The 12,440-nt window shown below is 42.3% G+C and overlaps 1 protein-coding gene across 1 annotated transcript in view; it reads right to left on the bottom strand.

The window, feature by feature from the left end:
- Positions 1 to 6,499, bottom strand: part of LOC134740150 (putative zinc finger protein 66) — a 32,338-nt gene extending 25,839 nt beyond the window's left edge. The window contains exon 1 of the mRNA XM_063669803.1: positions 6,290 to 6,499. Coding sequence (XP_063525873.1) covers positions 6,290 to 6,460 — 171 coding nt within the window. The 5' untranslated portion in view covers positions 6,461 to 6,499. The remainder of the gene's footprint in view (positions 1 to 6,289) is intronic.
- Positions 6,500 to 12,440: the final 5,941 nt, after the last annotated feature.

The following is a 12,440-nucleotide window of genomic DNA, read 5'->3' on the forward strand; positions in this document are numbered from 1 at the left end:
AACTATAGGCATGGTTTTGAACTTTTAGACATCTGAATTTTAGTATGCACTGGATTTAGGCACCTAAGGGGTGGTTCTGAACACACTGTGTGCACATGAAAGAAAGACTGTGGGGCAAAAAGTAGAAGAGAGAGGCCGGGAGTGGTGGCTCACACCTGTAAACCCAGCACTTTGGGAGGTTGAGTTGGGTGCATCGCCTGACATGGGGAGTTGGAGACCAGCCTGACCAAGATGCAGAAACCCCATCTCTACTAAAAATACAAAATTAGCCTCATTACACATTACTGAGGCAGGAGAATCGCTTGAACCTGGGAGGCGGAGGTTGCAGTGAGCTGAGATTGCACCATTGCATGCCAGCCTGGGCAACAAGAGCAAAATTCCGTCTAGAAAAAAAAAAAAGTAGACGAGAGAAAGGAGCTTCCAAAAATTTATGAGTCAGGGAAGAATAAAAGGTAGCTGGAAGGACTGGTTTGAATTAAAGATGTGGCCCAGGAGGGACTGTACTATGAATTTTTTGTATTCATGCAGGCAGGTGAGATTATGAACAGGTAGTCCAGAGCCCTAGGTTGATGGAGAGAATGGGTTGCTGCTGCAGATTCAGTGTCTGAGGGCAGAAATAAGCTAGGAGTTCTATAGGTACTTGTGTAGGTTTCTGGCAAGAAACTCTAGCAGCAAAGGCCCTGTGATGGAATTCCTGAGGGTGGTGCCTAGTCCTGGGAGGCGCATGGCCACATTAATACCTCCTAGTGGGTATGTTTATGAGTGGGTAAAAACCAAGTGATGGCAGCTGTAGGAGAAGAAGGTTTGTTCTGAGAACTTCTTTTCTCTAAGTTTCCATTCCCCTCTCACCCTGGGAGAACTGGAATCACAGGAGAATGTGCAGTGTGACGGCTTGTGTGCAGGAGAACACGCAGGGTCCAGTCCCTAGCCCCTGTGATGTCTTTCTTCTGACATTACAGGGCTCAGGCCCTGTGATGTCTTTCTTCTGACACCTAATTTGTAGAATTTCCTGAATATCAAGCAATTCTCCAACACTAACCAGTTGTTTAACATTTTATCTCACACTACTCAAAATCAGTACAGATCCCACAAGTCCAGAGTTTAGTCCCACAGTACCGTTCTTACTGCAGATGCCCATCACAAGTCCCAGGTGCTCATCTGTACTTCTGAGTGACTGTCTACTGCAGCTACTTTAAATGGTTCAAATTATTGAACCACTCCTGGAGTTGAATAATGTGATTAAACTACTCACAGAACTCGGCAAAACACTATACTTGTGTTTACCAGTTTGTTCTATAAGATACAATGCAGGAACAGTCAAATGGAAGAGGTGTATAGAAATAAGGAAAGTGGTGTGAAAAGATGGGGGCACACAGACAATTTTGGTAAATAACTGTGATTAATAAAAATTTCTCATCTATTTTGTTCTCCAGGAGCAGCTTAATGAAAATAAACAACTTTCCCATTGTGACTTAGATGATGCTTGCTTTTTTCACCTATCACATAGCCAGACACAGACTCTACAAATTTTCATCTTTTTCCCATAAAGAATCAGCTGAACAATTGTCTTTAGTGATCATAACAACATACTTTTTAATCCAACTTTGCTTAAGCTTCTCTCCTTCCCCAGACTCCTGAACTTTGACCCAATCTCAGTCTGAGCAAACATACAACCTCAAGTTATGTCCCTGCTAAAAAGATACTGACTTCAAGGTAAAATATTCTCTGATCTAGAGTCTGATTTCGCCACCCTTCATCCTGCCCTCCCCTGCCACCTCCTTTCTAATCTTATTTGCTTCTCCCTAGGAAAGAAAGCCCTTGTATGCCTAACCTTTGAGGTCCTCAAAGATCTTAGAGTCTGTACTACCCCCTTTTGTAATACTCCTTTGGAAATTCAAAACTTTTTACTTAAATCTGACTTTTTTTATTTGACAGAGTCTAGAAACAACCCCAGGACAATAACAATTCCATCCTCAGAAAGACCCTACCAATGCCCTTCCATCCCAACCCCAGCTGCATCTGCCTATGGATCCCCAGCTCGCCTGGGCTCTGTAGCTTCTCTCAGTAGAAAGGCTTCTTCCATGGCTGGGGTGAGCAGGCTGGGACACCTGCAGGAAAGGCTCCTCGGGAAGAAATAACTGGACCTTCAATAACCTTTTTTTGCAGTCTCAATATTGGCCTTAGCTTGGAGTCACTGGGCTCAGGCTTCAATTCCCAGTCAGAGTTATTCACTTGGCTTTTTAAAACTAAGTGTTTGAAAAATTCAGCAAAATTGCTCAAACACAGAGTTTATATAAGGGAAGAAAATTTTAGGCCGGGCACGGTGGCTTATGCCTGCAATCCCAGCACTTTGGGTGGCCAAGGCAGGTGGATCACGAGGTCAAGAGTTCCAGACCAGCCTGACCAACACGGTGAAACCCCGTCTCTAATAAAAATACAAAAATTAACCAGACATGGTGGTGCACGCCTGTAATCCCAGCTACTCAGGAGGCTGAGGCAGGAGAATTGCTTGAGCCCAGGAGGCGGAGGTTGCAGTGAGCCGAGATCATGCTACTGCACTCCAGCCTGGAAGACAGAGCGAGACTCCGTCTCAAAAAAAAAAAAGAAAAAAAAAAAAGGAAGACAATTTTAAAGTGCTTATTTACATTCCATGACTTAACAAAAAAAGCAAAACTATCGCTTTCAGACAATAAACATGTTATTAAATTATTTTATAGCAAATCATTTAGTAAACAATTAGTCACATGGGAACACTGCTAGGAGGTGGCAAGTCCCATCTCATAAAATTCAGCATTTAAACTCAAAAATCAAGATAACAGGATATAGAGCAGAGATAGCCACTGTCACAATTCACCCTGCAAAAATCGGAACTAATGTTTTGATGAATCTACACATTTTACCAACTGACCTATCATATTTTCTTGTAGAAATATATTCATTATCTATATTCCATCTATAATGGAATAAACATTTTTTCCTATTCTTTTTCCCAGTAGCACTCCCAAAGCTAAGCCCTGGGATTCTGTTTGAATTGTCCCCCTCCGAAAAAAATAAAAAATAAAACACTTGACAACCTTTCTACACTCACTCTGGGGAACAAAAAGGCAAATAAGAATTTTTAACAAATGGAATGTATGACTAAATATTTAATTTTTTCCTGAAACCTACCTTTTTCATGTCCTTTGTATATTTTCTTAACCTTTCAAGCTCTACTGATAAAATGCAATTTACAGTTAAAAAACTAATAAGTGAACAAATATCTTCGAGGTGAAAAACCTAGAAATTAAAATGCTCACTGGAATACAGATGTGTTTGATTCATGTGTCAAGTCAGGCCATCCAACAAATGAGAGATCCTCCCACCCTCATCCCGATCACTTAAGTGCTCAATGACCATGCTCTGGGAGAAACTATGCTATGCCCCAGTGAGGGCCTCAAGTGCATTTTACTTTGCAGGTTCTTGCACCATCTCACTGGGTTGGGTAGTTTTTGTTTTTTGGACTATTTTCTTTCCTTCACAAATCTGAAAGAATCAAGGGCAAAAATTATTTCTCTCTTTTAACCTCAATACCAGCATCTGATTAGCTGACCAGCAATATGTCTCCAAGAAATGGAAGCTGGGTTGGATGAAGGCAAACTTAATGTCTCAAGGGGTTAGCTTTTTAGAGGAAGGGTACACCAGGAGATTTCTCTCTGACCCAGGACATCCACCTGCTCCCTTGAGAGGCTACACTCTTTAACTCAGGTTGTCTTCTGGAAGGAAAATGACTCAGAAGCTGATATTCACTAGACACTCTAGCAGACATGGCCACGGTGGGTATTTTGGGTTATCCCTAGACAGTATGAAACCCAGGACCAGGATGAAACTGGAACATATCTGAGGACACATCACCTTGTAAAGCTTCCAAAGGCAACCCCAACTCAAAGACATTCTGGGCAAGGCGCGGTGGCTCACGCCTATAATCCCAGCACTTTGGGAGGCCGAGGTGGGTGGATCACTTAAGGTAAGGAGTTCAAGACCAGCCTGACCAATATGGTGAAACCTGGTCTGTACTAAAAATACAAAAATTAGCCGGGCATGGTAGCACAGGCCTGTAATCCCAGCTGCTCAGGAGGCTGAGGCAAGAAAATCACTTGAACCTGGGAGGTGAGGATGCAGTGGGCCGAGATCATACCACTGCACTCCAGCCTGGGCGACAGAGTGAGACTCTGTCTCAAAAGAAAAAAAAAAAAAAAGACATTCTGATAAGATATATGTGCCTAGGGAAGACAAAAGGAGGCACAAAGGTTTTTTTTCTGTTTTTTTTTTTTATACTTTAAGTTCTAGGGTACATGTGCACAACATACAGGTTTGTTACATATGTATACATGTGCCATGTTGGTGTGCTGCACCCATTAACTCGTCATTTACATTAGATATATCTCCTAATGCTATTCCTCCCCCCTCCCCCCAACCCACGACAGGCCCCGGTGTGTGATGTTCCCCTTACTGTGTCCAAGTGTTCTCATTGTTCAATTCCCACCTATGAGTAGAGAACATAAGAGGCACAAAGGTTTTTTACAATTAAGTATCAGAAGACAACTGTGCTTTTTTCTCATGTGAAATGGTTACGAACAGAAAACAAATCTTTGTAAAAGTGTTATCCAATGCTTTGTGAAAAAATGATTAATTAAAATACTGTGTCTGAAATGTACAGTAAAGAAGAAATAATGGTAATGTTGTGAACCATGGAGGGGAAGTTAGCATTTGGGAATGTCAGAAAGAACTGGAAAGTTAGTATTTTACTACAAGAGAGGGTTAGGCTGAGGGAACGGTGACGGGGAGGTAGACTTGAGACCCTGCTTGAGACACATTTGGAAAATGCAGGGGAAAACTAGTCCCCAGTGGAGTGTGAAGATAATTAGATAGTAGGCAATTAGACCAAGGTGGCTCTGGTACCCTAAGTTCCTAAGTTTAAAAAAATTTAACTCAAAGGCACTTCTAGTAAATTTCTGCCTTGGGGTAAACAAAATTCAGGCTTAAGCAACCACAAACCTCCAATAAACCTCTGATTACACAACCAAAACTTTCCCACCTGCACCGTACAAATAAGGCGACTACATTACTGTATCCAACCAATTATTGAATTCGGTTTGCTTCCTCACTGTATCTTGTAAAAGTGTTTCCTTCGGGCGGGGGCAGTGGCTCATTCCTGCAATCTCAGCACTTTGGGAGGCCTAGGCGGGTGGGTCACCTGAGGTCAGGAGTTCGAGACCAGCCCGGCTAACCTGGTGAAACCCTCCATTAAAAATACAAAAAAATTAGCCAGGCATGGTGGCAGGCGCCTGTAATCCCAGCTACCCGGGAGGCTGAGGCAGAAGAATCACAGCGCAGGTTGCAGTGAGCCGAGATTCCGCCATTGCACTCCAGCCTGGGCGACAGAGTGAAACTGTCTCCAAAAAAAAAAAAAACAAAAAAAACGCGTGTCCTTCAAGCCCCTCACAATGGACAACTACAAACAATAGTTGGGTGCTCTACGATTCTTGAATCGCTCTTTGCCGAAATTTTTTAATATTTTTGCAGTGACCCCCCCCCCCCCTTTTTTTTTTTTTTTTTTTTTTGTGAGACGGAGTCTCGCTCTGTCTCCCAGGCTGGAGTGCAGTAGCGCGATCTAGGCTCACTGCAAGCTCCGCCTCCCGGGTTCACGCCATTCTCCTGCCTCAGCCTCCCGAGTAGCTGGGACTGCAGGCGCTCGCCACCACGCTCGTTTTTTGTTTGTTTGTTTGTATTTTCAGTAGAGACGGGGTTTCACCGTGTTAGCCAGGATGGTCTCGAGCTCCTGACCTCGAGATCCGCCCGCCTTGGCCTCCCAGAGTGCTGGGATTACAGGCATGAGCTACCGCGCCCGGCCCCCACCTCCCCCGTTACATTTTTAACAGGAGAAAAGAGGGACCGGGGACCCCACAAATACACCTCTTTGCATCCACAAATCCCGCTCACCGAGTCGAGATTCTCCCGTGATGACGCTCCAATCATCCCCGCACACGCTGGGGAAGACGCGTGGCTGTGGGAGCCGAGCGGCACAGGGAGGGCTCCAGGCTGGGGAGCCGGTGTCGCCACACAGGCAGGAGACTGGAGACCGGGGTCCCAGCTTCCAGTCCAGCCGCCATTTGTGGCCGAGCTGGGCCAGGAGGGACTCGGGTCCACAAACCTGGAAGACGACTGCAGGGAGACCGAGTCACGCTATCGCCGCTTCGGCAGCGGAGCCTAGCCTGCTCCCTATCTCTTGGGATGTCGAGCCGGCACTCACCATTTCTCTGCTTCCAGGAAATCCTGGCGTCTTAGCTACGGGTCTGCCAGTCCCTGCAGGTCGCACAGTCACAGCAGCTGGGCCTGTAGGAGCAGAGTCCGGAGGAGCAGTTGGGGGGCAGTTCTCTGTGAACTGAAGACTAGATCTGCAGCTCCAGCTGTGGCAGGACATAAATGCCCCGCCAACACCCGGAAAGCCGCCCTTGTCCTCTCCAGCTGCAGCCTGATTGCCCGGTTTTCGGCCCCGTGCCCCTTATTGGATAAAGCTTCAGGCCCCGTCCCCAGTCCGTGAGTGACAGAAGATGTGACCAAACACTGGACTCAATGAGGACGGAGTGACAACCTAGGCTGCAGCCTTTCCTGGCAGGGCTTTATCCCTGCTCTGAGCAGAGCCTACCCCACAGGGTATTTGCATTTAACCTTGTGTATAAGGTCATATCCATTTATAAATAATATGTTTTATGTTATTCACAACTGGAAAGAATATAATGAGAATTATTTTAGAATTTTGGATTTCACGATCGTCCTGGCCCTAGTCTTTTGAGCAAGCAGCCTGAGATTACGAGGAGGAGAGATTCCTCTGAAATAAAATGAAGCCATGTGTGAATTTGAAATTTTCTAGTAGCTGTATTTTTGAAAAGTAGAAAGAAATAGGTAAAATTGACTGTAACAATTTATTTAACCCAATATATTCAAAATATTATCATTTTAATATGTAATCAATAAGTATGAAGAAAATATATATATATTTGGTACAAAATATTTGAAACTCACTCCATATTTTACCTTTCTAGCACTCTCAGTTTAGACCAGTAAGTTTCCAGGCACTAAGTACCCACAAATGGCAAGCAGCTGCCACATAGGAGTGCAGCTCTGACTTCAGCTGGATAACAGGGGCTTGCTCTCATGGAGATGGCAGCATTCCAAAGCAAAAACAGAAGGATTCAAGATCATTTGAGCCTAGGCTCAAAACTAGCACACTGTCATGTTCACAGGTTTCTATTGCCCTAAGCAGATAAGTCCAGCCAGATCCAAAGTTTGGAAAACAGATCTTGTCACTTGATGCTAATAGCTGTAAAAGCACCTTGCAATGGGCATAAATACAGAAGGGATGAAGAACTGCTGCCATTTTTGCTGTCAGTATCACCCTGCCTTTCCTTGCATATTAGGTTTATAGAATTCTTTTACATCAAAAAACTTGTCCGAAGACCCACAGCTACTAAGTGGCTGGACTGGGACTCTGGATAAACTCTACCTGACTCCAAAGCCCATGCGCCTCCACAGACTGCACCACTCAACTAGCTTTCCTCGACCTTTGAAATACTAAGTGTGACACTTCTGTAGTAGAAGTCAGATTCCTTTCATATTCGTGCCAAGTAGTACTGTTTACCACTGGGAATAATCCCCTCAAAAAACTGCAGAAGTATTTTAGAAGGACATGAAATAGTCTGGGGAAATGACTGAGGGAGAAGTTAAGGAAATCAAAGCCCAACAACCTCTTACTTATTTTTCATCATAGGAGAAATTTGAAAACTGTTACAAGAAAAAACCTTAGACAAATTAAATTTTGTAGAGTGTAATCGAGCAAAGAATACTTTGTAAATTTCGCAGCCTCCAGATACAGAGTAGGCTCAGAGAGACTGCTGCACAGCCACATAATGGAAGAAGATTAATGGTCAGAAAGACAAAGTGACGTACACTTCTGTTTTACAGAAAACAGAAGTGAAGTACAGAAACAACCAGATTATTACAGCTTGGGATTTGCCTTATTTGAACATGGTTTGAATAGTTGACCGCCTTTGGCCAAAACAGTGACTGACCCAAGAGTGGGTTACAGTCTGTTTACACATTCAATTAGGTTTTAGTTTACTATGTAGAGAAAACTTTTGACCAAAATTAAACATGTAGGAAGGCAGATTTAGGCTAAACTCAATTTAACAATTCTTCCCTTTTGGTCATTCTCTCAAATTTGGAGGATAGAGCAAAATTTTAGATATTAGTATTACCCTGCCCCAGTGATAAATGTACTTCTTTGGTCTCAAATCCTACTGTGAAATAGCAGAACTGTGGGTTTTGTAAAGTGGAAACAATGACTTTGGGTTATTATTTTTTAAGAGTTGGAGTAGAGGGGAACTCCTTGTGTTGAAATCTTCTGTTTACAGAAGAAAAATGAAACCTGGTATGTTTTAGAATTAATTCTTTTTTTAAGTTTCAGTTCAATTATGTTGCATTTAGCATGAGTGACTCCATTTCAGCTTGGCTTGGTATGTTGGGGCTCAGTGCATGAGCTTAGTTCAAAACAATGGTCTCCACCAAGTCTGTTTAAAAACCCCCCATTTTGGCCGGTTGCTGTGGCTCACACCTGTAATCCCAGCACTTTGGGAGGCCGCGGTGGGCAGATCACGAGGTCAGGAGATGGAGACCATCCTGGCCAACGTGGTGAAATCCCTTCTTCACTAAAAATACAAAAATTAGCCGGGCGTGGTGGCACATGCCTGTAATCCCAGCTACTCAGGAGGCTGAGGCAGGAGAATTGCTTGAATCAGGGAGTCAGAAGTTGCGGTGAGCCAAGATCGCACCTGGTGACAGAGCGAGATTCCTTCTCAAAAAAAAAAAAAAAAAAAAACACCTTTTTTTAATTTTTATTTTATTTTTGAGACGCAGTCTCGCTCTGTCGCCCAGGCTGGAGTGCATTGGCACGATCTCGGCTCACTGCAAGCTCCGCCTCCGGGGTTCAAGTGATTCTCCTGCCTCAGCCTCCCGTGTGGCTGGGACTACAGGTGCCTGCCATCGTGCCCGGCTAATTTTTTTCTTTTTTCTTTTCTTTTTTTTTTTTTTTTGAGACAGAGTCTCGCAATTTTTTTATATTTTTAGTAGAGACAGGGTTTTATCGTGGTCTTGATCTCCTGACCTCATGATCCGCCCGCCACGGCCTCCCAAAGTGCTGGGATTACAGGTGTGAGCCACCGCGCCCGGCCAAAACCTACCTTTTTTAAAATCAGGTTCTTACTTCAGTGAGAGTGTGACCAAAACTCAGGGCCTTAGCGCCACTCTCAGTTACCATGATTTTGGGTTTCCAGTCTCATCACATCATTCACAGGTTACTGTGTCCTCATGGTCACATATTTCTTTGAATTTGTGATTCCAGTTAAAAAGAAACTATTTGACATTCGAGAGATGGCTGCATGCAAACATTTATAGCTTTTGAGAGAATACAGTGCACCAGGGAGACTACCAAGTGAAAAATACCAAGAGTTTGGAGTATGCATTTGGGCCAGGGATCACATGAAACAAACCAACTAAAATTAAATGATCAAAGAATGAGCTAAATAAAGGGTTTACTACTGATTTTGATCAAGTAGTCTGTTTATTAATTCCAGACAACCGAATCTCTGTAATATCCAAAGTATTCCTTTATGTGCAACTACAAGTATCACCAACTGCACAGATACTTCTCTGTTTGTCCAGTAAGTAATCTAGAGTAATTCTATACTTAGCACAATGTTCACAACAGAATTTAAAGTCTGTTGTGTAGCCTTTACAGTAGAATCTGCTACAGAGCCTATTATGGGGGTTAAATTACTAATCATTGCGTTATTTACTCTAAACCATGAAAAAAGAAATCTAACAATTGATACCCATCCAGAAGAGTGAAGGCCTTCTGGCAATGCCCTTTATACTGAAAAATTTCTATTTAACCTATGAAGTAAGTAGGTTAAGAGCAGTGGGCCAATGTTCCTTTTCTGATATTATAAGGAAAAAAATGTCCCATTAATATTTCTCACCCACATTGGCCCTTCATCTTTCATCTATCAAGGCATAAGTTTGTCCATGTATAAAGTTGGCTGCAAAATCCTCTGCATAGATAGTATACTCCATGAGGGGACAAAAGACTGCTTTTTTATTTCTATTGTTTGTAGGGCCATAAGCAGGAAAAAACAGAGCTAAGAGTCTCATGACAGCAGAGAAGTTTTGATTCATAATCTTGAGAAAATGCTATGTTAAGAAAGTCATCTGCTTCTGAGGACAAATTTATCTGGTTAGCTTTACCTAAAGGTCTCTGATGTATATAAAATTCTGGCAGGGCTCAGTCGTTCACGCCTGTAATCCCAGCACTTTGGGAAGCCGAGGTGGGTGGATCATGAGGTCAGGAGATCGAGACCATCCTGGCCAACATGGTGAAACTCCTCTCTACTAAAAATACAAAAATTAGCTGGGCATGGTGGTGCGTGCCTGTAATCCCAGCTACCCAGGAGGCTGAGGCAGGAGAATCACTTGAACCAGGGAGATCACTCCATTGCACTCCAGCCTGGCAACAAAGCGAGACTCTATCTCAAAAATAAATTAATTAATTGATTAAGTTAAATAAAATTCCAAGAATCTGGAGAGGATCTTCTGAAATGTAAGATTATAAACCCAGGGGTTCAAGGTCCCAAAGTTCTGCTGCAGTGTGGATAAAAAGGAGATATTCAGTATCTTGGTTATAGATTATAATGGGATTATTGTCCTTCAGTTGGTGGACGATTAAAAGCTTTCTTTACCTGGCAAAAATATGCCTTGGCATAATGCATTAAAGCCTTGTTGCATTGAGCCACATCAGAATTTAGTAACAGAAAATACATGCAGTTCTATTATTAAGTGAATAGACCTACCAATGAGTATTTCTTAAGGGTCAACTGATGTTGTCCACACTAAGTGGATCTGATTGTCATCAATCTGCAATACATTCGACCAAGGTAATCCAATCAATTCAGTTATCCTTGCTTAATGCTATAGCATCTGTAATAATTCATTTTACAGTTTTACAACTTTTCCAGTGAAATAAGTACCTCTATCATTGAAGGTTTTATCAGAAATGTCCAATGAAAAAACATATTTTCTAATAACATTTTAGTTACTGTTGTAACATCAACCTTCTTGCATGGGGAAGTTTTTATACAACCAGAAAACATGCATTGAAAATGACAATTGAATAAAATCTGTGTACAAATGTTTAAATGACTCATCAGATTTCAAAAATAAACATGAAGTTTTAATTGTCTTCCCAGAATTATAGGTTTGATAAACCAAACAATGGTTGTAAACTATGTTAGCAATTTAAAACAATCACCATACATACATGACACACACACACACATTTAATTTAGTTAATTTGGATTATTTTTTCTCTTCCATAAGTCATGAAATGCAGAGCTTTTAATAAAGCCTTAAAGACTCAGGAAAAACCAGGTAGCTGTCTAGCTTCTCCACAAGTTCATATTTAACAGTGGATTCATGTCCTTTTAAATACCAGGTTTGTTTCTCCAACTTAGATGCATAGCACTAATAACTGATTGCGTATCATAGGGAATTTGACTTGAACCACAGAGTTCATTCAAATTGCATATCTAAACAATCTCAGTACTGGCCTGTTTAGTATGAAAATCTGGCAAAGCATTTTCTTGGTATTCAATTAATTTTTGTCTCGCTTTGATTAGGAGTTTTATAAGTCGTTCCCTTCATTAGAGTTCTGAGGATTGTTACCCAGTCCAAATGATACAATCCTAAAGTTATCTAAAACCTGTATGCAACGTGTCTGGGTTCTTACCACTCTTTTCAACCTCCTTAAAGACATAACACTCTAATATTTTGTGTGCTTGTGAAGTTTTTAGAAACTGCATCAGAATTAAGTCAGTAACTATAGATATGACTTTAAATGGTCATACTTAAATATACAGTGGCTGGGCGCAGTGGCTCATGCCTGTAATCCCAGCACTTTGGGAGGCTGAGGTGGGTGGATCATTTGAGGTCAGGAGTTCAAAACCAGCCTGGCCAACATGGTGAAAACCCATCTCTACTAAAAGTACAAAAATTAGCCGGGCATGGTGATAAGCGCCTGTGGTCCCAGCTACTTGGGGGGGTGAGGCAGGAGAATCACGAGCTCAGGAGGCAGAGGCTGCAGTGAGCCAAGATTGCACCACTGTACTCCAGGCTGGGAGACACAGAGAGACTCAAAACAAACAAATAAACAAAAAAGATACAGTTGTCAGGGAAATTTGGTTATATCTGTGGCCTACAGAAATTTATCAAAATAACCATAATTATAACTGATAGCATACACTCAGATATATTAGAACTTTAGAAATTCCACATAATTTTGGAACAAACATTAA

This window comes from Pongo pygmaeus, chromosome 8, assembly GCF_028885625.2.
Source record: "Pongo pygmaeus isolate AG05252 chromosome 8, NHGRI_mPonPyg2-v2.0_pri, whole genome shotgun sequence".
NCBI lineage: Eukaryota > Metazoa > Chordata > Mammalia > Primates > Hominidae > Pongo > Pongo pygmaeus.